Raw genomic sequence first — 24,241 nt, 5'->3', positions numbered from 1 at the left:
CCACTTAAAATAATTCTGAATGCTAATTTTTATGAAACTGAACTGGTAAAAGGTGTTGGAAGGTACTGAATGTGGTACATACTGGATATGTAACAAATTATTCCCTTTTCTGACTAATGGTTTGTTGAAATGGTACTAAATGATAACTCAAAAAAACCCAAAAAAAATTGCATGATGTGGGTTTTTTCCCCTGAGTTTCCAGCTCCCTACCTATATTCAGTGCGGAAGTATGAGGCTAACTCTCTGCTAGATCTGGGAGAGCAGCAAACTCACTACCTGCTAGCACTATGCAATAATAATTGGTTTTGTGTCTGCACATTTTCGTAGTACTTCGGCCATCTTATTCATAAGTTTTCTCCTAACTCCTGGACATGGATGGTACTAACGCTGAGGAAGAGAAATTTGTCCTCTGTATTCGGGATGAAAAGTTGAACTTTCAGTAGTTCAGATCATCTACTCATGTCATTCTCGCTATCACCAGAAACATTACTGCGAAAAATTCTGCTGAGGTTCATAAGTTTCTTCCAAACCTGCTGGTTTTGTTCAAATGGCACTTTCTGAGAGAAAACTGTTGGGTTGAGAATTTTTAAATAGCATCTAGCCTGGTGACTTACAGCTTTTTAGATGGTTAATCTGCTCCTGTCAGGACACTGGCATATCAAAAGAAGAGGTATGCATGGAGATCCTGAGGAGACAGGTGCTCAGAAATCACGATGTTTTGAAGATTTAATTGATCCTTTCAGTTTAATTAATGGAGCTAGTGTTTTATTTCTGATGTTCAAGATTGTCTTGTTTTTCCTGTAACCAAGTATAGGGTTGTGTGTAGCTGTGATGGGGACTGGAGGGAGAAATCAAAAAATGGAGAGGGTTGTGGAGCTTTCAAGCTATTCCCTTGTAGACCCCTGCACCATGGGATGACAATTTATTGTTATACCTCAGTGCTTCTCCTCGGTAAATCAATCAGGTCAGCCTAGTGTTTTTCCATGTGAACATATTTTTTAAATAATTTATAATTCAAAAAATCCTGAATAAACCAGGGCGTTCTGAATCACCTATTTGTGCTTTTGTTGGGTGTTTTTTTTTTTTTTTCCGGTGTGTATGTGCATTCATATGCAATTATAACTTTTATTCTTACTCCTTTGTGTTTAATTGCATAATCTAACACGCTGGCAATTTTACTTTCATCCTATCAAATCTGTAATTTTGTCTTTGCAACTTTATATTTTCTTATGTTATTTAGAAATTATGTGATTTATGCTTTCTTCAGTTCTGGTTTTCCTCCAGCTCCTGGTTTATGTACGCATATCAGTTCTCCATAGAACTGGAAGAGGGCAGGTTTAGATTAAACATTAGAAAGAAATTTTTTACTCTGAGGATGGTAAGGCACTGGAACAGGTTGCCCAGAGAAGTTGTTGAGGCCCCATCCCTGGAGGCGTTCAAGGCCAGGCTGGACGTGGCCTTGGGCAACCTGGTCTAGTGGGAGGTGTCCTTGTCTACGGCAGGGGGGTTGGAACTCCATGATCTGCAAGGTCCCTTCCAACTTAAACCATTCTATGATTTTGTGGTAATGTGGTTTCATTTTGATTAATGTAAGGCTTATCTATGGATGACAGGTTATCTTTACTCAGCGTCAAGCAGAGGCAAAAAAACAAAAACAAAAACAAAAAACCAAAACCAGCTGGTTCTGCCTTATGTCAAATTTGCACTGAAATGCTAGAGCTGCCTTATTGGGAGCTGGACTTACGTGTGAAATGGCAGAATTCTTACCCCAAGCCTCTGATTTCAGCCTTCCTCCTGCTGGTGAAGAACTCTGGAGTCCCATATTGGGCTGTTCACTTATAGAACCATTGTCTCCCTCTTTTAGACATTTATTTCCTTTTAAGGGTCAGATATTTTGATATGGTGAAGGATGTTATGGTGTTATGTATCCCACAGCCAGACTGGCCAGTAGCAGTGATATCTAGACTGGGTCATTATCAAATGGAGGGTATATCTGTCCTGTTCTACAGTAATGTTATGTGGCAGCTGTCCCTGTTGTAGGAAAGAGGGCATCCCCTGGTCCCCCACCCAGCACACCGGGAAGTGCTGTGCTGTAATCTGTTGCATATAACCTGAAATTTGAGGAGCAAACCCTGTAGTTTACAAGTAGCTAGATTTTACAGGGGCAACGATGTAATGACTCATTTTGTGAAAACTATCTCTTGCTGTTTCTTACTACTCCCTGTATTAAAACTTAACCTCTAAAACCTGGATCTTTAGAAAACTTAAACCACAACTGGTTAGTAAACATAGCTGGAATCTGACATTATATGGTATCAAATCACAAGAAATAATTTCTTCTCAGAAATTGTCTCAAATAATTAAAATGAACATATATTCACTGCATTAATGAGAGAATGGCCTTTGCTATGCTATAGGATAGGCTGTGTTAGTTACGTCTGAGTTATTTGCTAATATTTAAGGTATTTTTCTCATTGTTCTGCAGAGAGAAGTGCCTCAGTTGTGCTGGCTTACTGTAAAAATTGTAAGCATGAGAAATCTCCGCAAAGCAGACCTGTGTAAGTATCACTAATGGTATGTTTATAGGTTAGAAAGAAAATCTTTGTCACCTGAATTTAATGCTCTTGTACACCTGTTGTTTGGATTACAATAATGTCTCAAGTATTTTGGCTGAAAAAGTTTTATCTCTTTTCATTTTCATTTAGACTCAATTAAAATAATTTAGAAAAAAAGTTAACAATAGGAATAAAAAGGAATAGAAATTCTATGTTGGGAAAAAAGTTACCCTTCCCTTCACTGGCTGCTTTGTGATATTTCCCTTTCCCCTAACTCTTCAGTTCCACTTTATGCACAGGTCACCCATTTCCCTTCTGAAATGGGCACCTTTGTGGAAGATAAAGCAAAAGCCAGCAGTTGTGTTGGGTGCTGCTGTATTTGTGTCTTCATTGCTACATCACTGTGGATGACTTGTGCATTACAATCAGAACTAGGTCAAAAAATCCCCCAAATCTTCATTTTTTTGAAAAAGGGAAGTTTCAGGAATTGAAGTCATATATGAATTCGCTTGGAGCCTGGAAAATACTTGAAAACAGAATTAAAAAAATCAGGAGAACCAGAATACTTCAGTACTGTTTAAATTGAATATTTTGGCTTTAGTTATCAAATAAAATTAGTGGTTTAAAATTGACTTTTTTTTGGAATTGAAATAAATGTAGATAGAAAAGTTAAATAACTCTAAGCCCAGAATGTTTTCCTTCGGGTCTAATGAAATACTTAGGACTCCTCAGAGACTCATCTTTTTTTTTTTTTTTTTTTTTTTTCCCTGACATAAGACATAATAAAAGACATTTTCCCCTGGCAAAAGACATAATAAAAAAATACTGCTGTACTAATTATGCATCTTTTCGTTAATACAGTGAGCCAAACTGATTGCTATGTCAAACTGTGGCTGCCAACAGCTTCGTGTCGGGAAGCCCAGACAAGAACTGTGCGCAACTGCAGAAACCCTGTCTGGAACGAGACTTTCCACTTCATGATACAAAGGGAAGTAAAGGTAGGATCTGCACCTGTGACAGTGAGCAGACGTTTTCTAAAGGGGACATCTTCCCCTGCTGTGTGCAGACTCTTTATGAGTCCCTTGAGGCTCACACAGAGACTTGAACTCAGCTATGCTGAGGAATAGGATAGTAATGGAAAGATACAGAGAGCATCAGAGACAGCATGAGATGCTGTTTCCTACCAGCAAGTATATAGGCAAGCCTTGGTATGGATTCTCTGGTGCCCTGACTGGTCTCTGTCATCTTCTAAGCACTAGAACCCCGTGATTTGGATGGCAGGTTTTATAAACACTTCAGAGGATTAGTTATGTTTTCTTATACGCAACTGTGAAAGCATTTCTGCTGTATGTTGCCATGAGCTTGTAATATCTGGTTGATACAGTAACAGGGATGACACTTGTAAATTGTAAGAGGTACCATAACTTAATGCTGTTTTTTAAAAATTTAAAAATATCTGTTAATCCTAATCATTCTATCATTAAACACGCATATTTCCAAAAGCCTAGAAAGCTATAAGAAACCAAACTGTATGTTTGACTTACAGACTTACAGTAGAACCATGCCTATCCCATGCTTTGAACTGGTGTAAGCTCAGAGGGTTATTGATCATCTGAAATAAGGTTGAATGCTTCTTTCTGTTCCAGAGCAGTTGTAAAAATCTGTTAAAATGTTTGTAGAGTTAGCAGAAATAGATAAGCAGTCTGAGTGCAAATGGTACAAGGTCTAGACATGGGGTCAGCTTCCTATCGCTTAATAGTGCTGCGTCTTCTCGTGCTGCTAGGGGCGATCTAAGCCCTGAAGAATTGGAAGGGGAATCACTACAATTAAAATCTTGTTAAAAGAGTTTGTTAATGTGCTTTACCTTCCCTTTGTGAAGGGCTAAGGGTTTACCCTCTATTATTACTTTCTGCTGATAAGCCAAAATTTCTCAAGATGGTAATTTTGAATCCACAACGGATCATGATGAATGGCACAAATAACCTCTACTCTGTTCAGTGCCTGCTGCCACCGTGCACGTCCCTTATGCTGCCTTTCTTTTGAGCTCTTGTTCATTGCCAAATCTGATGATCTACCTCTTCTAGGATTAATTCCTGACTTTGCAATCTGAGCCACAGGGGCTGCAAACTAAGCTCCACGCTGTCACAGGAGTCTGTCCGCATTGAACAACGTGAGGGCTGCCTGCTGACTTCTTACGAGACCTTCCTTTTGCGCTCAGTAGTCCCAGAATATGCCATTTACATCCTTCTCTGCCTCTCTTCTCAGAACATCCTGGAGCTGACAGTCTATGATGAGGATACTTTTACACCAGATGACCAGCTTTTGACCGTTCGCTTTGATGTATCTAAAATCCAACCTGGAGAAAAAGTTCTCGTGAATTTTGAGTTGAATCCAGAGGTGAGAAATGAAAAGACGAGTGAAATTAAGTGGATGGATAAAGTAATATTCTTGAGCAGAATTTTGTCCCAAGTTACTACCTATATTAAACATCAGAGTTGTTCTCACAAAAACTTTGTTAGAAGGACCTTATTAAAACCCAAAGTTAAATGATCAGGGTTTAGGAGGGGTCAGAAACAGTCACCTCTCTGTGATTGAAATTGGCTTTCCTATTCTGACTATTTTTGAGATTTCAAAAATGTCTTTAAAAAAAAAAAAACGAGAGTGAAAGTCAAAAATGAAGAAGCTGATGGTTAGAGATCTCATCGCTGTTGTAGGAGACTGACAGAGCAGGGATGGGAACAAACCTGGCCCCTTTTCCGGGCAGCAGCACTGACCCTTTGGCCAGTAGGTCAATAGGTGTACCTCCTCTCAGCTTCACCAAGGGTTTTGTCCTGTGCTTTCAGGCAATATGCTTCGTAAATGGTTGCATATTCACATTAAAACTTCTCAGTTTTTTTCCTCCTTTTGATAAAAAACAAATTTAAAAAATATAAAATTATTTGCAAGTCTGTTTATGATCTTTTGTTGCAGGTTACAAATTTCTTTTATGGGAGGGGGGGCTGAGTCAGCACAGAGTGGGTAGGGCTTGATGGATGAGAATCTCCTCAGTATTTTATTCTTTTCTTCCAGGTCAGCGCGCGACCTGGCAGTTTTGTTTGTTGCACATGTCTCAAAGAATATTGTGTTTGGTCTTATTAAAGAGGGGATAAAGATTTTTTCTTATGAAATGTTGGGGGAAGTTGCTGAGAGGACAGATGGAGAAATCACACCCATCTTTTAAGAGAGCAAAATATGTACTCAGCTTACTTTCCACAAAATATAACACCTTCTCTGCTGGGAGGCTGTGTAGTAACAAGACTTCGGGGCTTTTTCACACTTCTGACAAGGACATGAGTTTACAGTTCCTAGGAATTGTGTGCGCTCTGTTTATTTCTAAACCACTGTGTCAGACAGGCTGTTCAGAAAACACTCTTGCCTGCTTTATGTTATTGTTGCTTTGCAGAGTGTTTATTCACTACTCTTTTAGAAAGACAATCCTTTCTAAGGATTTCAATATACCTCTTCCACCTGGCTATGGCTTCCTTAGAAAAAGCCTCATGCGACTGAGATGATTTGAGTTGTGATTCAAGCCATGAGTTTGCTCTGAGGCATGTGCAGAGTTGGCTTAACCCATTGACTTAGCAAGGTGGAAGCTGGGGAGATAAGACAAGGTGAGCTGTGTCTCAGGAACGTCTTGGTCAAGCTGTCCTTATTCGGATCACAGCTCCTACTCAGGTGCCCATGAGGCACCGCAGATTATGGTCTGTACATGGATTTTTAGAACACTTGGGGTTAATTTTTTTTTGAAAAGAGTTACTTAGTAATGGCAGATGCTGGGCAAGCTTAATAATAGACAGTACTTCCACCTGTGCCTATAATGATTTCTTTAATCTACCAAGGTATCTCAAAAGGAGGGCAGAGGAGGCAGGATGGGTAATGTCAGAGCATCAGGGTTGTTTCCTACTGTGGCTCTTGCTCACCGTGTGGTCTAACAAGTCTTTCCATTGCTTTGCTCCAGGTTTTTTCACCCACAAAAATGTGAATGAGACTTAATAGAAATATAATTTGTGTGAGTGTGTGTACGACAGCATAAGAATGATGGGAACATAAGGCAGGCACAATTAAGTAGATGTTATGAGCCAGGATCTCCTGAACGTTGTTTCTGCTGTTCTTTGGACAAAGTTGGAACAGATGGTCAGTAAGTTTGGATAGTACAGACTGGTCACGATCTGATGCTTGATAAAGTCTGTCTTGCATCTCTGTAAGGTGACTGCTTTCTAAAAGCCATCCCTCAGCCTTCTGTTACAAACTGTTGCAACCACCCTAATTCTCATGAAACAGAGACTTTTGGGAGAAATACCTGCTGCTGGGTTACATGCCACAGACACAGCTCTCAGAGAAGCCACCTGAGATGTCTTGTTTGCTGACATGAAGTAGTAAATACAAAAATACTCACTTTTCACCTTTAATGTAGTGGTGATTTTACCTTGGCAGGTACCTTATCAGACTTGACATGGTTTTCACTGTCTCTTCACAAAATTAAAGTATGTTGTGCAGCCAGGCAGAAGGGATATTTGGCAGTACAGATTACTTCTTCTGAATATGAATGAAAAATTTTACCATCACTTGTCAGAAAGAGATTTATATCTTCCACTAATTAGTGTTTTCCTCCCTGTGGGTGAAATAGAAGATCTCTCTGGTACATGTTTTTGTGCGGTATTTCCTGGATTGGCTGTGTCCCATACAGACTGATCCAGAAAATGGCTGCAGTAAAGTAATACAATTATTCAGTCCCTATTATGTTGTTGAAGTGTTACTCTTTTCTTCTGCTGCTGTTCCATGCTCTCACACTCTTCCCCCTTTTTCATCTTGATTTGGCCTTGTGAGCACTTTCCCTCATTCCCCTTCACAGATTCAGTCTTCCCTTCACCCTGGCAATTTTCATTTTCCAAATTGGTCTCTTCTCCCACTTTTTTTTTTTGTTTGTATTTAGTCACTATACTCTGCAAATTCTTTATTTTTAACCCAGACATACTTATCACCTAGGTCCATTTATTCTCAAGTATGTTCTCCTACATCATTCATCTGCTATACCTCCCTTCCTCAGCATTCATTGACCCATGTCTCATCCTGCTATAAGGTGAATAACGAGACCTTCACCCCCTGTTCCATGATACTTGCTCTGCTCTTCCCCTTGATGGGACAGTTGATTTGTAAACAACAGAGCAGTGGAGAGACATGAAATGAAAGGGTGGCCAAAGAAGGCTCCATCCACTTACATTGTGATGCAGAGGGTGTGGGAGCAGCAAAATCTTGCAAGGGAGGGTTATACAAAATTATCAGAGCTCCATCAAAGGAAAAATTTTATTCATTTGCTTTCCTTAAATGAAAAATGTATCTTATTTTCAGAATCATGAAGAACTAGAAGTGGAATTTCTACTGGAAAAAATGTGAGTAAAGGTTAAATGTTACAGAATTTGTCATGAGAAAACTTTGCATTTTAGAGAAAGTGGTAATGCAGCATTCGGGAAGTTGCTCCATGTACATGTGCTTAGATATCCCATATCAGCATCCTTCCCATGGTTGCTTTTCTCTCTGGATCTTGTGAAATCCCTCCTTGACTGACAGTCTCACTTACTATTTATAGCTGAGGGTGGGTGTTTATTTTGCAATTCAGCCTAAGGAGAGATGGTGCTGATCAGGGGAGGTAAGAAAGGGAATATCCCTAGGAGCTATGCGACCTTGACCTGGCAGTGAGCATGACACGGAGGTGAAATATAGAAGTGCTGATGGAACTTGGCAACCAGAAAAACTGAGCTCAGGGAACAGTTTGCATTTAAAAGATTACTGCTCATATACCCATTCTTAAATAAAATTTTTCCGTTTTGCTTTTCAGTCCAGGCGTATCTGAGAACATCATTACTAATGGCGTACTAGTGGTAATTGTTTTATTTTTTTTATGCTTATGTTCTTATGGTAGGGCAGAACTGAAGGATGTAGTTGGAAGAAATATGCCTTTAGGCATAGCCTTTTCTTTTTTTCAGATGAGGCACAGATGTGGTTGTAAAGTTTTGAGTTTGGTCATGCTTGTAGTGCGGTCTGTGTTGGGAGAGGCTTGGACCAGCCCTCTGCCACAGTGCCAGTGAGCTACTTGCTAATGAAATGGTGATAAACAAGAAAACTTGGGAAGGCAGTGAATGCAGTACCACTGCAGAGTTTATTACTGAATGTTTACCTTGGAGCCGAAGGGTCTTTTCACAGCAGGTCCAAAGTACAGTGCGATGCTCCTGTGCTGCTCCTTCCTCCCATGCAGCACTCTCTTGGGGAATTTCAGCTTCATCCCAAAGATATGAAAGTACAGACCCATCTGTCCAGTTCTTCTGCTGAGTTGTAGGTATCTTTCAGCTCACTCTTCTGTAGACAAAAGTTAAAGCGTGGCCTAGATGGGGAGAAGAATTTCTTGTGTTAACTGCTGGGGATTGAATGGTATTTAAATATAATGGGACAAGGTCCCCAGCTTTCTTAGCTCCTTTGACTACAGTGTTGCTTGCATGATTTATACAAGAGAAGCTTCTGCAATTTCTTCGTGTTCACAGGACATCATGGCCAAGCCTGGTGTCTCCACAGGACCCCTAGATCGTAAGTGAGGATCCTCAACTGTTTCTGTGACTGGTGATTTTATTTGCTTATCTCTTCCAGTCTCGTGAAGTTTCCTGTTTGGAAGTACATGTGAATGAAACAAAAATGCAGAGACCTTACACAAGTGAGGTTACTGATTTAAATGGTTTGTCACTGCTTTCTGTGCTATGGGAGACGCTGCTGAAACATAGAATGGTTTTGGTCCTAAACTTGAAGATTGTGACCTTGAAGATCATCTAGTTCCAACTCCCTTGCCATAGGCAGGGACACCTCCCGCTAGACCAGGTTGCTCAAAGCCCCATCCAGCCTGGCCTTGAACACCTCCAGGGATGGGGCATCCACAACTTCCCTGGGCAACCTGTTCCAGTGCCTCACCACCTTCATAGTGAAAAGTTTCTTCCTAATATCTAATCTAAATCTACCCTCTTTGATAAATATTTAATCTGTTTTCATCTCTATTTATATCGGGGCTGCTCTGGGATTGAGGTGTTTCCTGAACACTTGATAACAGTGAGAAATCTCTGGAGACGGTGTGACAGGTGTAGCTTGAGGAAAAATGTGGAGGCGACCAGGAGACTCAAACATCACTGCAGTGTGATGGAACTGAAATATCTGTGATGAGAACAGGAAGAAAAAGAGGGGAAACACAACTGTCAGCAGTGGAAAGACTATGGTGGAAACTCGGGGGGTATGAATGCTGCTAGAGGCATCCACTGGTCTAACATGTGCTCTCCATCGCTTGGTGGGGGAGAAGTTGCAATGCTGCACCGGCCTTTGCTGCTTATTCAGTCTGGCCCTTGTTCACACCAATTATGGGGGAGGAAAAACAGTGTGGCCCAAATTACTGCTGACTGCACTAAGGCTGAAACTTTACTTGGGAAATTTTTATTTGTTATTTTTCAGGGCTAGATGCAGTTAACATTTCTGTGTGGTTTGCTGCTTGTTCCTAGGGAGACATTTCACATTCACAATGAAAGGATCGTATGAAGAAATGCAGGACGTTTCCATAGGTCCTCGCTGCAGTGAAACCACCATGTTCCACTACGTCAAGCACAGTCAACCCAGACTGCACATGACGCTGCCAAAGGAGCATGTTTTCTGTGGTGTATGTTTTGCTTGTGGACGGTGGTAACAGCTACAGTAACTTTTGGGAGAAGCATGATGAATTAGCCCTCCCCTGGTAGATTTGTACCTATGGGTTGTAAATAATTTTCTCCTTATAACATTTTTTTTTTTTTTTCCCCACTTTAATTCAGCATGGCTCAGCTAGGAGGGAAAAGGCTGTGCCTCTCCATTCTCTGGACTTGGGAAAGAAAGTGACAGTGATGAGAGTGAGTAACCTTTGAGAGCGTCTGGAATTATTTCAACAAGTGTAAGCTATATCTATGTGATACCTGGACCGTTATTAATTTTGTTATTTAAATTATACTAGCTGAGTCATATGTATGCTCAGCTCTGCACACACTTGAAAGTATAACTATTATTCAGGGAAAAGTAGCATATTCGGAATTGCTGATTGCTTTGAAAGCATTTTAAAAGCAGGATCCTAGTGATGATTGTGTGCAGAAGACCTGCAAAGAGACCAAAAATTTATCATTAGACTATATATCTGAATAATTGCTAATACTGTATAAACTTGCCTTTGCAAATTTTCAATTCTATTTAAAATTTACAGTGTTTTCATTCTTGATTCTCAGGGTGCATCTTATGAGGTGTCTGTGAACGAGGAAGATCGGTAAATATTTTATTTCTTTTGAATGATTACTTAAGCCATCTCCTATCCTTTCATAGAATCACCTTTAGATGAAAAGAAGCTACATCTTAAACTAGCTCATTTCAAAACCAGGAATAAATATTGTACTTGGTTAAAGACGACTAAAATGTGGGGAAGGGTTAGTAAAATGATACATACTTTTAAATTGGTTGGTAAAGAGTTCAGCATAGAATAGGTGGTAGGTAGTCATGGGGTATAACCAGTTACAACGTTTTTCCTAATGATGATGCCTCCTAATTTTAATACATAAGAATGCCTCTGTCTTGTAAACTGTATCTGTAATACACACACGTTTATGTGTAATACATTTTTAACATGTTTCTAACACCGTTATGCATTTACCAGTCCTCTGCAGATCGTTTTTCAGTGAAACAAGTGAACTGTAATTAATTTATTGACTGGCTTGCAGTGATTTTCCGAAGGGCAACAGTACCCCCTACCGATTAGTTAGCTACATTGCAAGAGCTAATTGCAGATGGATGATAAATCAGAGGTTTTAATTGAATATAAATTTTGAGTCACAGAAGGGACAAAATAACCTTTTGCCTGAAAAAAACACAGAAATGGTAGCACTGTGAAAACAGAAGTTATAGAATTAATGATTCATGTGATGTTTGTAATCATGTCCAGTTATGAAGGGATGCACTTAAGAGATGTTTTCTGACTCAAGTATTTCCAGCACAAGTTCTTAGTGGAGATAAGCCTGACATGGTATTAGGGTCATTTTGCCTAAAGTGTGTTAAGTTTAAATAACTGCTTTGGCCCTTCTGCTCTTTAGAAAACACATACATAGCAAGAGAACGTGAAGAGGTGTTCAAATTTCAGAGCTTAATGTGAAACAGCTTGAATTCAGTTACGTTCCTTGGTTTTCATCAGTAGAGAATTTGATTCCTTTAACTTCCTCATGAATGCGTGAAATAGTTCAGGACATGATTCTGGTCTAAAATATCCACAGGGCCCGTGATATCCATATACCTACTTTCATTTGCATAGGGGAACCTTCATGGGCACGGAAGTAGACTTTCTTTAAACTGGTTTATTGTTGTTGCTGGTTTTGCTTGTTGTCTCAAGCAGTAGATCTAGAAATGGCTTACAGGTAACGTGTCTTCTTCTGTTCTTATGCTCTAGTTGCAAGAATTTAGATTTGCGATTAGGGTTTGATCTATGCGCAGAGGAGCACGACTTCATCTGTAAAAGGAAGAAGGTGGTTGCTGCTGCTTTGAAAAATCTTCTTCATCTAGATGAAGACCTGCAGGAAGATGAGGTATGTGGGACAGCATCTTGGGAACTTAAAATATTCTGTCCCACTTTGAACAAAGTGGATGTGATGTACTGGCATGACTACCCATATAGCTCTTCCACATCTTCTAGACTAAAATGTATAGGCCAGGTTGTCACTTGTACCTAAGACCATATCCAAGAATTTTTGGATGAAAGAGGAGCTGTCAGAAGGCCAGTTATAGATCCTTTATTCTCTGCCAACCTCCATCCTCATTCAGCGGGCATCCAAATAACAAATTCGTTGAGATGAACCCATGTAAAACTAAGCTTGGTGAAATTTGGTTGCTTGGACTGAGACTATTTCTTCTCAGTTTGGCACCTCTCCTCTTCTCTGCTGTTTCACAAGGCTCACAGAAGAAGGCTGCAACTCTCGCTTAGCACACTGGTGCTGTACCACTCTTGTCTGTTTTTCAGTGTTACCTCTTGCTTTCTCCTCTCCTGGGGATCCCTGGACTCAGAGGTGGCTGCTTTGTTACTAGAGGACAGTAATCTGTTATGGGGCTGTGTGGTGCTTGTGTCAAGAGTCAGGGAGACACTCTCCTACAAATGGGAGAATGTGTCTGTGTGGGATTTCCTCCACTGCTCTGTTTGACTTCCAGCACACCCAACCCTTGATGCTGTGTGCAGGACACCATTTGTCAACCAAGTCAAAGTCCTCATGAACTTAAATAACAAGTAGAATAGGAATTGTTATTATTAAATGAGAATAAAGGGTTATATTAACTAAAAAACAAACAACCCCCCCATTCCAACCCCAAAGTAGGTGGTGAAATACAATGAAGACAAGATTAAAGGTAATGGCAAGGTATATTTCTAAGACTGAATAAATACCTTATCTCCATTTTTGTTAAGGGATACCTATGGGGCAAAGGGAGGATGGCTAACAGAATTGCTGCATCCCTGAGGAGAGTAAGACCAAATTGCATATAGCATTGATGTCAGGGAAGGCAGAGGTGATCTGGGTAACAAAGAGGATGTTAAAATAAATCTATAAAGCCTGGCACCATCTGCCTGGAGAATAGCCAATGTTGCATGTAAATTTAGAGGAAGAAAATATTATGCAGGCAGCTTTTGCTCTGTTCCTCTGACCTCAGCTTTACCCAGGATTTTAAAATGTGTTTTGAGGGAAAGATGTGAGGAAAAATTAAAAACATCCAGAGAAGACTCTTTACAAATCTGAAAATAGATTATGCAATACAAGAACCATGCTTACAGCTTCTGACTTACCAAAGCATCACTGATCAGGAAGATGCTTTCAGCATACGCAAAGTCCCACCAAAGTTTATACAACTCAAACACACGCATAAGCGCTGCCAGGAAGAAGGTGAATTGAGTCCAAACCTACTTGAATCAGGGTGTTGCTGTTACCTTTTCTGCATGCCCATCACTTCTCTATTTCATCTGGTAAGGAACGATTCTGTGACTTTGTCTGTTGAGCAGGTGCCAGTGGTGGCAGTCATGACCACAGCAGGGGGAGTGAGGTCCATGACGTCTATGTTTGGCAGTCTTTTGGCTCTCCAGGAGTTAGGTGTTTTGGACTGTGTCTCATACATCAGTGGTTTATCTGCCACAACATGGTAAGGAGAATGGGGTTTGTGCTTGCTGTTTGTGTTAGCAGAATGATAACCTGGTGAAGTATATTGCCTTGCTGATGAATTTTACTCAGCCTGATGCTGGGACTCCTGATGCTTGGCTTCTTTTTAGTGCTCACCCATTTCATGGGACCACTCAGTGCTGCAGCCCTTATCTCCTTTAGCTACAAGAGACAAATTGTGTGAGAACTACTGTATTTCTACAATTGCACAGAAACTGAAAGAAAAGAGCACAAGCCAGGACTGTTTACCTGCATCTGCAGCTTTTCTGTGGCTTGGATACATGGCTTTCTGCTATGCCACATCTTTTGAGGTCCCTTGGGGGCCGAACTTGTTTCTGTCATAAACTTGGTGCCTGACACAGAGAATGGAGGAGGAAATGTGTGTTTTTTGATCAAAATTCTGTATGACTCGGCTCAATTTCTCATTTCCCAGAGTTACATGGCAGAAAAGATTCCTACAGTATGATGCGGGGTAGAAGCGTCTCAGTGTTTCCCTTTGAATGAAAAGTGGTTGTTTATGGCTATCAACAAGGGGCTGAATAGGGCCTGATACGCCAAAACCTGGCATTTTCTTGGGTATGTAAGAAATAGGGATTGCTTCCTGGGGGAGAAGTAAACCTTTTGATTGCCAGTGCAGACAAATCAGATGTTAATCATGAATTAGGAGAATATGTGGCAGATGTGCAAGAGGAGCAATGCAGTTGGAGTTCTGGGGACTTGCATCTCAGAAAGGATGCAGACCCAATCCCTGGGCACGCTCGAGAGCAATGAGGAAATGAAAGTAGGGAAATACTGTTTTCCCTTCCTTTGTGTATCTCTTGGGTTATCTAGTTGCATGTAACACTTCAGAAATCCTCTTGTAATATTTGCCTGGCTCAACTCTTACATGGCTCTGAAAAGGAGAATTTAAACGAAAAGCGCTGAGAAACATGGAGTGTCATGCATGCAATGTTGACTGCCTTGTACTACTAGCAGGGGTCTAGGGCTTTAAAACGTTTTGCCTCTGGAGGGCCACTCTGAAAAGACACATGAGACAGAACTGGAACAAGTTGGGTGGGGGTGAGAAGGGATGACTGGAATCTGCCCGAACTCTGGGAAGTGAAATCTCAAGCAGACAGGCCCTGTGCATGCCATGAGTCTGAGGTGACCTGCCTGCTGCATGCCCAAGGAGGGGAGCTCTCTCACTTTTCCAGGGCAATGTTTGCTGCTAAACTCCTGCTGAATGTTTCAGGCAGCTCTGAAACAGCTCAGGGAACTGGCCTCAGGCAGAAGCTGCAGCTTGAACCTGGGCAATCAAAGGGTAATTCTGGTAAAAGCCTGCGTTAAATTATGGGCGTTTCTTTACTACTCTTTTGATTCTGAGAAGAAACAAGCTAGGATGATTTTGAATGTATCCCTTGCAGCAAAAATATTGTTGTGCAGCCTAAATTCTGCCTGAGCTTAGAACTGCTCTTCCAAGATAAAAGTTGGAGGCCGAGAGCCTTGCGTATTCTGAAACACAACCCTTATGTGTGGCATAAGTCCATGAATTGTCATGTACCCAGTGATGAATCATGGTATGTTTCCTCTTACCAGGACCATGGCAAAGTTATACGAAGATACAAATTGGTCACAGAAGGATCTCAGAGGCCCCATTGGTGATATCAGGAAACACGTGATCAAGAGCAAGCTGAACTGTTTCTCGTTGGATCATATGAAATATTATGAAAAGGAGCTTTGTGAAAGAAAGCAAGAGGGGCACAAGCTGTCCTTTACAGATTTATGGGGACTTTTCATTGATTGTATGCTACATCATCAGGTATTATATATCCATCTCTTATTCCAGATGACTTATAAATTTTCATGCCTAAAGTTCTGGATTCAGTTATAGGAAAGGCTCTCAAAACTTCTGAGGGGTCTTTCTTTGTCTTTTTAGAAGAAAAATAACACCATAAGCCTGAAATGTAAGCATTTAGGGGAAAAGTCAGAGCATGGAAAAAGTCAAGGTGTTAATGAAACTGTTTTTCCATCTTTAATTTCAGATCGAATGAGCGTTCTAGTAAGATACAGAGGAGAGGTGTCTCTGACAGAGCTAAGTTCAGGCATAGCAATATACAGTCATACCAGCAAACAAAGCTGTATTGAATGAAATAGGCTCTAGCTGACTTTTATCTGCAGCACCTCCAAGGCAGCTAAATATCTTTATCTTTCCTTAAAGCAAGTCATATCCTAGTGACCGCACAGACAAGTTTCTTACATTTTCGCTCTTCCAAAATCCCTGGAAGCATCAGTGATAATGCTTTGGCAAAGGTTGATGACAGCTAACACGTGAATGTGCTTGTGCAGTCAAACAACTGAAGTACACAGAACAAAATCTGCTGAGTTTTATGAGAGGTTTCATTGATAGTCCATGCTTAAATATTGTGTTAAGTCATCATGTTCATCTTTTACAATGACTCCTGTTCTTTGTAAACAGGAAAGTCCTTACAAACTCTCTGATCAGCAACTGGCAGTAAATCAGGGGCAGAATCCACTGCCCATATACCTGTCCCTCAATGTCAAGGATGACTTTAGCACTCTGGATTTTAAAGGTAATGATTATTATATACGCTTCTATAAATCTAAGGAGTTTCCTTTTAATGCTCGGTGAATGCCAAAAACTTTAACTGTAAGTCCAAGGTCTTTTAAGTGATTTTGTTTTCCCCTGTCTTCACATCTGGGTTCTGACTTGAATGAAAAACATGCATCCTAATACTATGGTAGGGAGATACCTGTGCAAAGACACTGCCATGTGGTGGGTGGAGATGCCTTTTGGTGGCAGCCTTGAGGGCCGCCACTGCTGCTCTTTCTCTCTCATCCCCACATACGCCTCACAGCCTCTTTCAGCTGCTGGGTTTCCTGCCCAGGCAGCAGTAGTCCAAGACAGCTGTGAAGAGCTGGGGGAGGAGGGCAAGGAAGGGAGCAGAAGGGAAGATGTGGAGGGGGGTGAGAGCAGGAGGCAGCTCCCAGCAGCCAAAGAGGGATCTGAGGAGGAGCAGTGCTCTGTGCCCTCATCAGTGTTGCTGATCTCTAACTATTTGCCTGGTGTTTTCTCACCCAAACAAAGCAGGAGGTCCTGCAAGTGAAACTGATTGTGTGCTTCTAGGCACAACCTGCAATCCCGGTGTGTTCAGCCAAGGTTTGGATGGGTTTTGGTGAGAGATTTTTTAGCTTCACGAGGCAGTGATTATCAGAGTCTTAAGAATGAACGGTAGCTGACATCATCGCTGACTCAGAAGAACCAAAACCACCACATCTTGAGCTGGGCCTTAGAAATTGATGGAATTTCAGCCCCAATTTTTGCTTCCTGGTACAGAAACAGACCTGAACCCCCAGCTGAATGGATTTTCTCAGTGTTAGTGGAGGAAATGTATTTAGCTTTTGTGTTCACTAATCTAACATGCAATACATTGAAGGGAACCTGTTTGTTTCAAAACATGGTGGTTTGAACTGTCTGTCACCAACATGCTGAAGCTATGGGCCTTGTCCTTCTAGCTTTTGATTCTCTCAGCTGCTCTTTTTACATGTGTTCAGGTGGCTGCAATAAGTCCTTCTTGGTACCTTATTTGCAGAGTGGGTGGAGTTCACACCTTACGAGGTGGGTTTCCTGAAATACGGGGCCTTTGTTCGTTCAGAGGATTTTGGTAGTGAGTTCTTCATGGGTCACCTGATGAAGAAGATTCCAGAGTCCCGCATCTGCTTCTTGGAAGGTGATTTACTAATCAGAAAAACATCGCCTTTATAATCACACAGTTGGCTACAGAGAGTTGGCATCTAATAACTACTGGTCTGCAAGTAGCAATGCTAGTACACCAGATAATGTGTCTGATGCAAATTAAATCTCAGATGAACCAGCCAAAAGTGACAGAAGAGGAAGCAAATTCTTGATACAAAAGCAATTAATTTGCTGAACTACTTAGATCAAAACAAAATGCACACATTAGGACTGATCTTTTGAAGTACTTAAAATCACAGTCTGACTTTTGCAAACAGCCAAATTTCCAAAATAGCCTAGTCATAAGCCAAAAAGTACATGGAATATCACAGCATATTGATATTCATGCCAAAATTCATAATATTTCATAACTAAACCAGTGCTTTAGCTGATTTTTAAAAAAACAGAGACTGAGTCCAAGTAGGTTGCCATAGCTGCACTCTAAAAATTCAAAGTAATATTAAGTATGGCTTTTTTTCCTTTTTTTTTTTTTTTTTTTTAAAACCAACACCAACGTTCAAGGCACATGGAGTAATATATTTTCCCAGAATTTTATGGATGCTGTCTACCTCTCGGGTCATTCAGAGGACTTCTGGCACAGATGGACCCGAGACACTGAGCATGACATTGGTTAGTTATTTAGATTACTTTTTCACTTACGTCTGTGTTGTCTTCACATCTCTCTGAAATATGAAACCTGACGTCTGGTAAAGGGTTTGTTTTTGTGTCCTGTTTCTGGGTTAAGTGACACCAAGCCTTTGGGAATGGAGGAAAAACAGGAGAGAAAAAGTTGTGCTGGAAAACAGGAAAAAACATTGCGCTGCTCACAGTGCAACATCCCTGGGGAGTTTTGTTAGTCACGAGAGGGTTACCATGAGTCCTTTGGGGAGGGAGAGGCCAGGCGGGGAACAACAAGGTGATGCTGTGACACTGAAACCCACCTCTGCCCAAAACAGTCTGCATGTTGGTGTGTGCACTCCATCACAGATGTGGCAGTGGTGGTTTGGCTGCCCGGCCCCTCTTTTTTGTTATTATTAATATCAAAGAAATGCTCTAAACAAATGCAGACATATACCCTTTTCTCATTCTTCCTACAGAGGAACACCCTGCTCTGCCTGAGAAGCCTCATGAACAGGCAACTTGCTTATCCGTTCCCAAAGGCTGCCTTTCCAATACTCTTCGAGAAATGATGACCGGACGGCCGGTGGTTTCAACTTACCATAACTTCCTCAAGGGCTTGCAGCTACATAACAAGTATTTAGAGAATGAGAGATTTTGCATGTGGAAAGGTAATAGTAAATTGTTTTAGATGCATCTTTGAAGGTGATTTGAGTGCTGATACTTGCTGAGGACAAATATTTGATAAGTTTTAGCGTAAAGGCATTTTTTGATTACTATTATTTCATTAATTCACAGAATTCACAGAATTGTTAGGGTTGGAAGGGACCTCTGGAGATCATCTAGTCCAACCCTCCTGCCAGAGCAGGGTCACCTACAGCACGTTACACAGGACAGCGTCCAGGCGGGTTTTGAATGTCTCCAGAGTGGGAGACTCCACCACCTCTCTGGGCAGCCTGTGCCAGTGCTCCACTACCCTCAAAGTAAAGAAGTTCCTTCTCATGTTAAGATGGAACTTCCTATGTTCAAGTTTATGCCCATTACCCCTCGTCCTATCACTGGGCGCCACTGAAAAAAGACTACTCCCATCCCCCTGGCATCCTCCCATTAAGTATTTGTATGTATTAATAAGATCCCCCCTCAATCTTCTTTTCTCTAGAATATGTCTGTGGAATTGGTTTTGCTGTGTCCCAGATGATTTACTGCTGATCTTGTTTCTGTCTTGGAGAAGCCACAGCAGGCTTGCTTGAATCCTCTTTTTCCTAGGAACAGCCACAAAAGACTGACTTGCAGCTTCCACTAAAGCTAAATAGCCACACATTTACACCAGTTGAAAAAGCTTAATATAACACTTTGGATGAAGCTGAGTCTCAGAACTGCTCCCTGTTACAGATCTCAGAGTTGAGCTGTAGATGCTAAAATTGTGTCAATGGCAAATATTTAACTGTGGGCTTTGTGTCAAAGACTAATATAAGCATGGGCTCTCTTTTCTTTCTTTCTTTCCTTGTTATGCTGATTTGGAAAAAAAGTGGACTTGGTCCTGAAGTAATTAATTGATAATATAAGTTTTTGACTTTCAGACACAGTGCTGGATTCGTCTCCCAACCAGCTGAATGAAATGGGTGACTACCTCAAGCTGGTAGATACAGCTTTCTTCATCAACACCAGCTGCCCACCCATTCTGAGGCCAGAGAGGAAAGTGGATGTCATTCTGCATTTAAATTACAGTGGAGGATCACAGACTCTGGTGATGTTTTTAAGTAGCAATTCTTTATTTGTATGTCTCCAGCAGCTGCATTAGCACATTTCTCTTTTTTTCAGAAAATGGTCCGGTTTTTGTTAAGTTAAATGATCATTTCCGTGATTCTATTCAGTACTGTGATCATAATGTCACTGTCTTCATCAGGGCTGTTTACACTAACGTTTGGGGGGACACACATGGACACAGATTCCCTATTCTGTGTATCTGTGCAGATTTGTCATTGTGGTACCAAGATCCATGAAAGTCAGTAAACTAACTTTTACAATGTAATTAGTTAATACACAATTTTGCTGGTTTTGAGTGAAAATTTGGAGGTTTTTTTTTTTATTTTTGACTCTTGTGTTTGCATAAGTTTCTGTCAGGTTTTTGGTTTGCTGTGTTTGAAGAAACATTGTATGATTGACATTGATGTAGGTTATTTGTAGGAGGACATGAAGACATTGTTTGTTAGATGCACTGAATGCAAACACTCAAGAACTTGTGATCTGAGATACCATGTGTAATCAAAATTTCCTGATGCAAATCCTCTACTGTGCCCAATAAATCACAAAAATAATCTGAAATTCTTATAAATTTCAGAAAACAGTAATCTTGCTTTTAAAATGTACAGTTAGCAGATCAACCAAATTTCTGTTACTTAGGAGATATTAAAATCAAGAGGGTATGTTTGTTATGGTGCATAGTTAGACTTATTTGTAAACATATGAATCAATCCCAGATTGCCTAGTGCAGCAAAATATCAGCTGTGGGGCTTGGTAGCCTTATTTCAACCTCTTTTTGCGTGTCAACTCTTCTCTTTTTTGAACCAGCCGCTGGACCTGTTCTCAGAGTACTGTTCAGAGCATGGGATCCCATTTCCCGGCACAGAGCTGAGCCAGGAAGACCGGGAACACCTGAAGGAGTGCTATGTGTTTCAGGACAGCTTAGAGGCTCCAATCTTGGCCTATTTCCCACTGGTGTGTGATACCTTCCGGAAATACAAGGCACCGAGTAAGTTAACAGCATTAGTCAGTCACTTTTTGAGGTTGTCGCACCCAGTTTATCCATTGAATTTGTTCTTCTTCTAAAACAAGAGACTGGCAAGCTTCTCAGTTGGCAAAGTCGTCATATTCCCAGTCCTTTTGTGATGGATATAATATTGGCCAACTAATCAGGGATTGAACTGAAGAGTTTCAAAAATAAAAGCATGAGTAGCTGTAGCTTGAGGCAAACCCCCTTATCTGGCATCTGGGACAGTTAGCATTCCTTTGATACTAAAGGACAGGAGGCAGCTGCTGAATTATATCCACTGATAACTAACATTGTCACTTAACAGTCTTGTAATGAGATTCTGTGTTTTCTTTGTTAACAAAGCTAGAACCCTCTTGTTACTTTGAGAATCAAAAGTGCTGAAAACATATAAGGAAGCAAAGGATTTGCCAGGGTAACAAGCTGCTTTTTATATCTGTCATTTTTGAAAAGTTGGCAGATTATTTTCTTTAGTTCAGCAGTAGAAAAAGTAGTGATTTGTTTGTTTCACCAGGAAAAACTACTTGGCAAATTAAGTTTCAGTTTACAAATACTTTTGCATGCATCGACTCCAATTTTCTTGTTGCTAGTTTAGTATGATCCAGGAAACTTTCCTCAAAAACTGAACAAAAATCCATGTAGCAGTTTATTGGAAAAGACCTCATGTTGGTCATCATCTTGTTTGTCCTGGTGCATGTGCTTAAAATCTCAGCCACCTGAGAGGGAGAATTCCTGATCCAGAAGCTTCCTGGTGTCATTTTCTATCAGTTGGTAGATGAGGAGCTGTCATCTCAGTACCCAATGGAAAACCTAAAAATACAAAACTCCAAATCTGCAAAAGTGAAATATTCTGATGGAAACATTAATTTAGAGAGGAAAGAATTTTGCTGTGGATTTTATTAGTGCAGCAGATGTAGGATCTCTACAGTAATTAAATCTTGAATGATTTTCCTGAGAGAATTCAGTTTCTTGTGGCTGTTACCATGTATTTTGCATTGCCTGGTAGGTGTCTTTCGCCTCAGTAACATTGCTGTGTTGAACTTTGCTATGTTTTTACTTCAGATGTGGAGCGCAGTCCCACAGAGATGGAGCAGGGAAGAGTAGAAGTGTCCAACTCTATTGCTCCCTATGGTACTGGTCTGCTTACGTATACTGAGGAGAATTTCAACAAGTTGCTGAACCTGTGCAGCTACAACATCCTGAATAATAAGCATTTAATTCTTCAGGCTTTGCGAACAGCAGTGGAACGAAAGAAGCAATTTAAAAAGTGTTCATCGCTTCGGTCATCTAAACTCTCTTAAAGCATACTTTGATGAATCTCATCAGAAGGAAATATACAAATGTTTTGGTAATGAACTAATAAATATTCAGGGAACGTGAATCCATAGAGAATGAACATCCATGCTAGCTTGTTAAAAAGGAAAATTATGTGCTTTATTCAGTATTGTGTGTGCGGACTAATGCTGTTTCTGGCATTAAAGTCATTGGAAAATTATGATTACTTTAAAAAATTCTCTTCACTGTTTTAGGGAATGGAAAGACAGTTGTAGAGCTATAGGGTCCTATTTGGATACACAGCCATATAAAACTAAGATTTCAACCTCACAAAAGTCTGTTCCAGATTTGGAGGCAAATCTTGGTGCTATGTGGTCTTTGAACCAGAGACCAAAGCAAAGATCAAGCAAAGCCTTGCCTTTTTCACAGATCTCGGCTTGTGACAGTAAGGAGTAAACCAGATACCAAAAATGTTTGCACCAGGAAAAGGAAGGCTGATGGAGGAATGCAACTCCCCATGATGTCTTCTGTTTTCTCAGTATCTGTCTGTTAGGCAGAAGTCTAACCTTCAGTGAATTTGCCTGCTTGGCTGTCATTGCACTGAGTCTTCATTGTTGATGGACTAGCCCAGAGCAATCAACATGTAACAACCTGATTTTTTTCTGCCAACTGTCTGAAAGAAATCTTCTGACTGCATCCATTTTTGCTGAACTGTTGCCTGCCAAGTAGATTTTGAAGCTGAGGATCGCAGTTAAGGTTTGAAATCCTACATTTAGTGGGTTTAGAAAAATACTTGTAACAGCCTAGCCTTTGGCCATAACCATGTATTCATTTACTAATCTGCTGTGAGCTCACAGATGTTCGTGATGGCAACAGAATTTGCAATACCAACTTCTTTGAATTCTTCAACGTTACGATGGTCAGTGTGTAGCTGCTGCTATAGTTTTATGCCCACTGCTATCCAAAACACAGTCAGGGCAGTGTTCATGAGATTTTCATTCTCGTTTTAGATAAAGGTTTGTTTAAGAAAATATATTTAACTGGTAACTCTTAGATCTTATTTTCTCTTGTATATATAATACTCATAGAGTGTAATAGCTACCATTCAAATACTAAGTGCTCATGCATAATCTTATTAAAAATAAGAGTCTTATAGTTGCAATCACTGAAGCAAGGGGTTTTTTTTAAGTTCTGTGGACTCAGTTCAGCTAGTGATTTGACCTGGGAAAAATGCTTCTTTCTTCTGATAGTGAGAGATCAAATATTGAGGGAACAAAGGCATCCATGAGCATTGCTAATGACTTTCGAGGAAGGATGAAAGAAAAGCTGCCACTTCAACAGTGGGAGGTAAAAAATGGAAGAAAACTCTGCTTTTAAGAGCGCAGATAACTGGGATGATAATGAAAGGTTTACAAGTCCAAATACTGGTATTTTCAAACACCAAGGTATTTATTCAGTAACACAGAGTGCACCACTTGGCTAGCACTGTATATGTGTCTATATTTTTATCACTCTTTTCTGTTCCTCAGTGCAGTCATTCATTACACTGCTGTGAATATAAAAAAAAAGTAAGTGCCTCCATCTGTATGCTGGCAGTATGCCCACATTACCCTGGGAGTGTAGCACCTCGTGTCTCCCTCTCATGTGCCATGGTCAGAAAGTAATGGGGTCTATCATCCAGTCTTACAGATCTCTGTTTATTAAGCAGGAGATAACATCACACTTTGTTACATCTAAGACAGTCCTTTTGCTGTGCATCAGTTCAATTAACAGGAGCTAACACTAGCAGGCATCTCCTGTCAAGCTTTGCTGTGATGTGATTCAAATCAATAAAGCCTCCCTTCGTAAGACGAAACTGTTGGCAGTAACCTTCACATCTCCTTTTCACAGATCTAAGGTGGTCAAGTCCGGTAACTCAGTTACTGGTTAATCTTTCTTTTTCAACTCTGCCCTCTTAACCAGAAAGCCAGTTTTTCACCTTTTTTTCTTGCCCTTGATTAGGATAATTTGATGTTATGTCTCA

General features: G+C 40.6%; 1 protein-coding gene across 1 annotated transcript; it reads left to right on the top strand.

The window, feature by feature from the left end:
• Positions 1-2,515: 2,515 nt before the first annotated feature.
• LOC104289081 (cytosolic phospholipase A2 epsilon-like) lies at positions 2,516-22,244 on the top strand. The gene is made up of 17 exons (XM_009887978.1): positions 2,516-2,558; positions 3,417-3,553; positions 4,821-4,952; positions 9,234-9,297; positions 10,124-10,278; positions 10,430-10,504; positions 10,871-10,908; positions 12,076-12,211; positions 13,669-13,805; positions 15,398-15,620; positions 16,278-16,392; positions 17,413-17,550; positions 18,078-18,185; positions 18,653-18,844; positions 19,754-19,920; positions 20,745-20,925; positions 22,006-22,244. The coding sequence occupies exons 1-17, from the start codon at positions 2,531-2,533 to the stop codon at positions 22,242-22,244; spliced, it is 2,265 nt and encodes a 754-aa protein (XP_009886280.1). The 5' UTR covers positions 2,516-2,530.
• Positions 22,245-24,241: the final 1,997 nt, after the last annotated feature.

The sequence above is a fragment of the Charadrius vociferus genome, unplaced genomic scaffold (genome assembly GCF_000708025.1).
Source record: "Charadrius vociferus isolate BGI_N301 unplaced genomic scaffold, ASM70802v2 scaffold337, whole genome shotgun sequence".
In the NCBI taxonomy this organism is placed as follows: domain Eukaryota; kingdom Metazoa; phylum Chordata; class Aves; order Charadriiformes; family Charadriidae; genus Charadrius; species Charadrius vociferus.
Note: the sequence above shows the minus strand (reverse complement) of the source record. Positions and strands in the feature narration are given on the sequence as shown.

Bases quoted from the DNA above. Each gene is read 5' to 3' on its own strand.
- LOC104289081 (XM_009887978.1), top strand. From the start codon at position 2,531: ATGAGAAATCTCCGCAAAGCAGACCTGT. The intron at 10,505-10,870 runs GTGAGTAACCTT...CTTGATTCTCAG, and splicing joins AGAAAGTGACAGTGATGAGA to GGTGCATCTTATGAGGTGTC. The intron at 10,909-12,075 runs GTAAATATTTTA...CTTATGCTCTAG, and splicing joins TCTGTGAACGAGGAAGATCG to TTGCAAGAATTTAGATTTGC.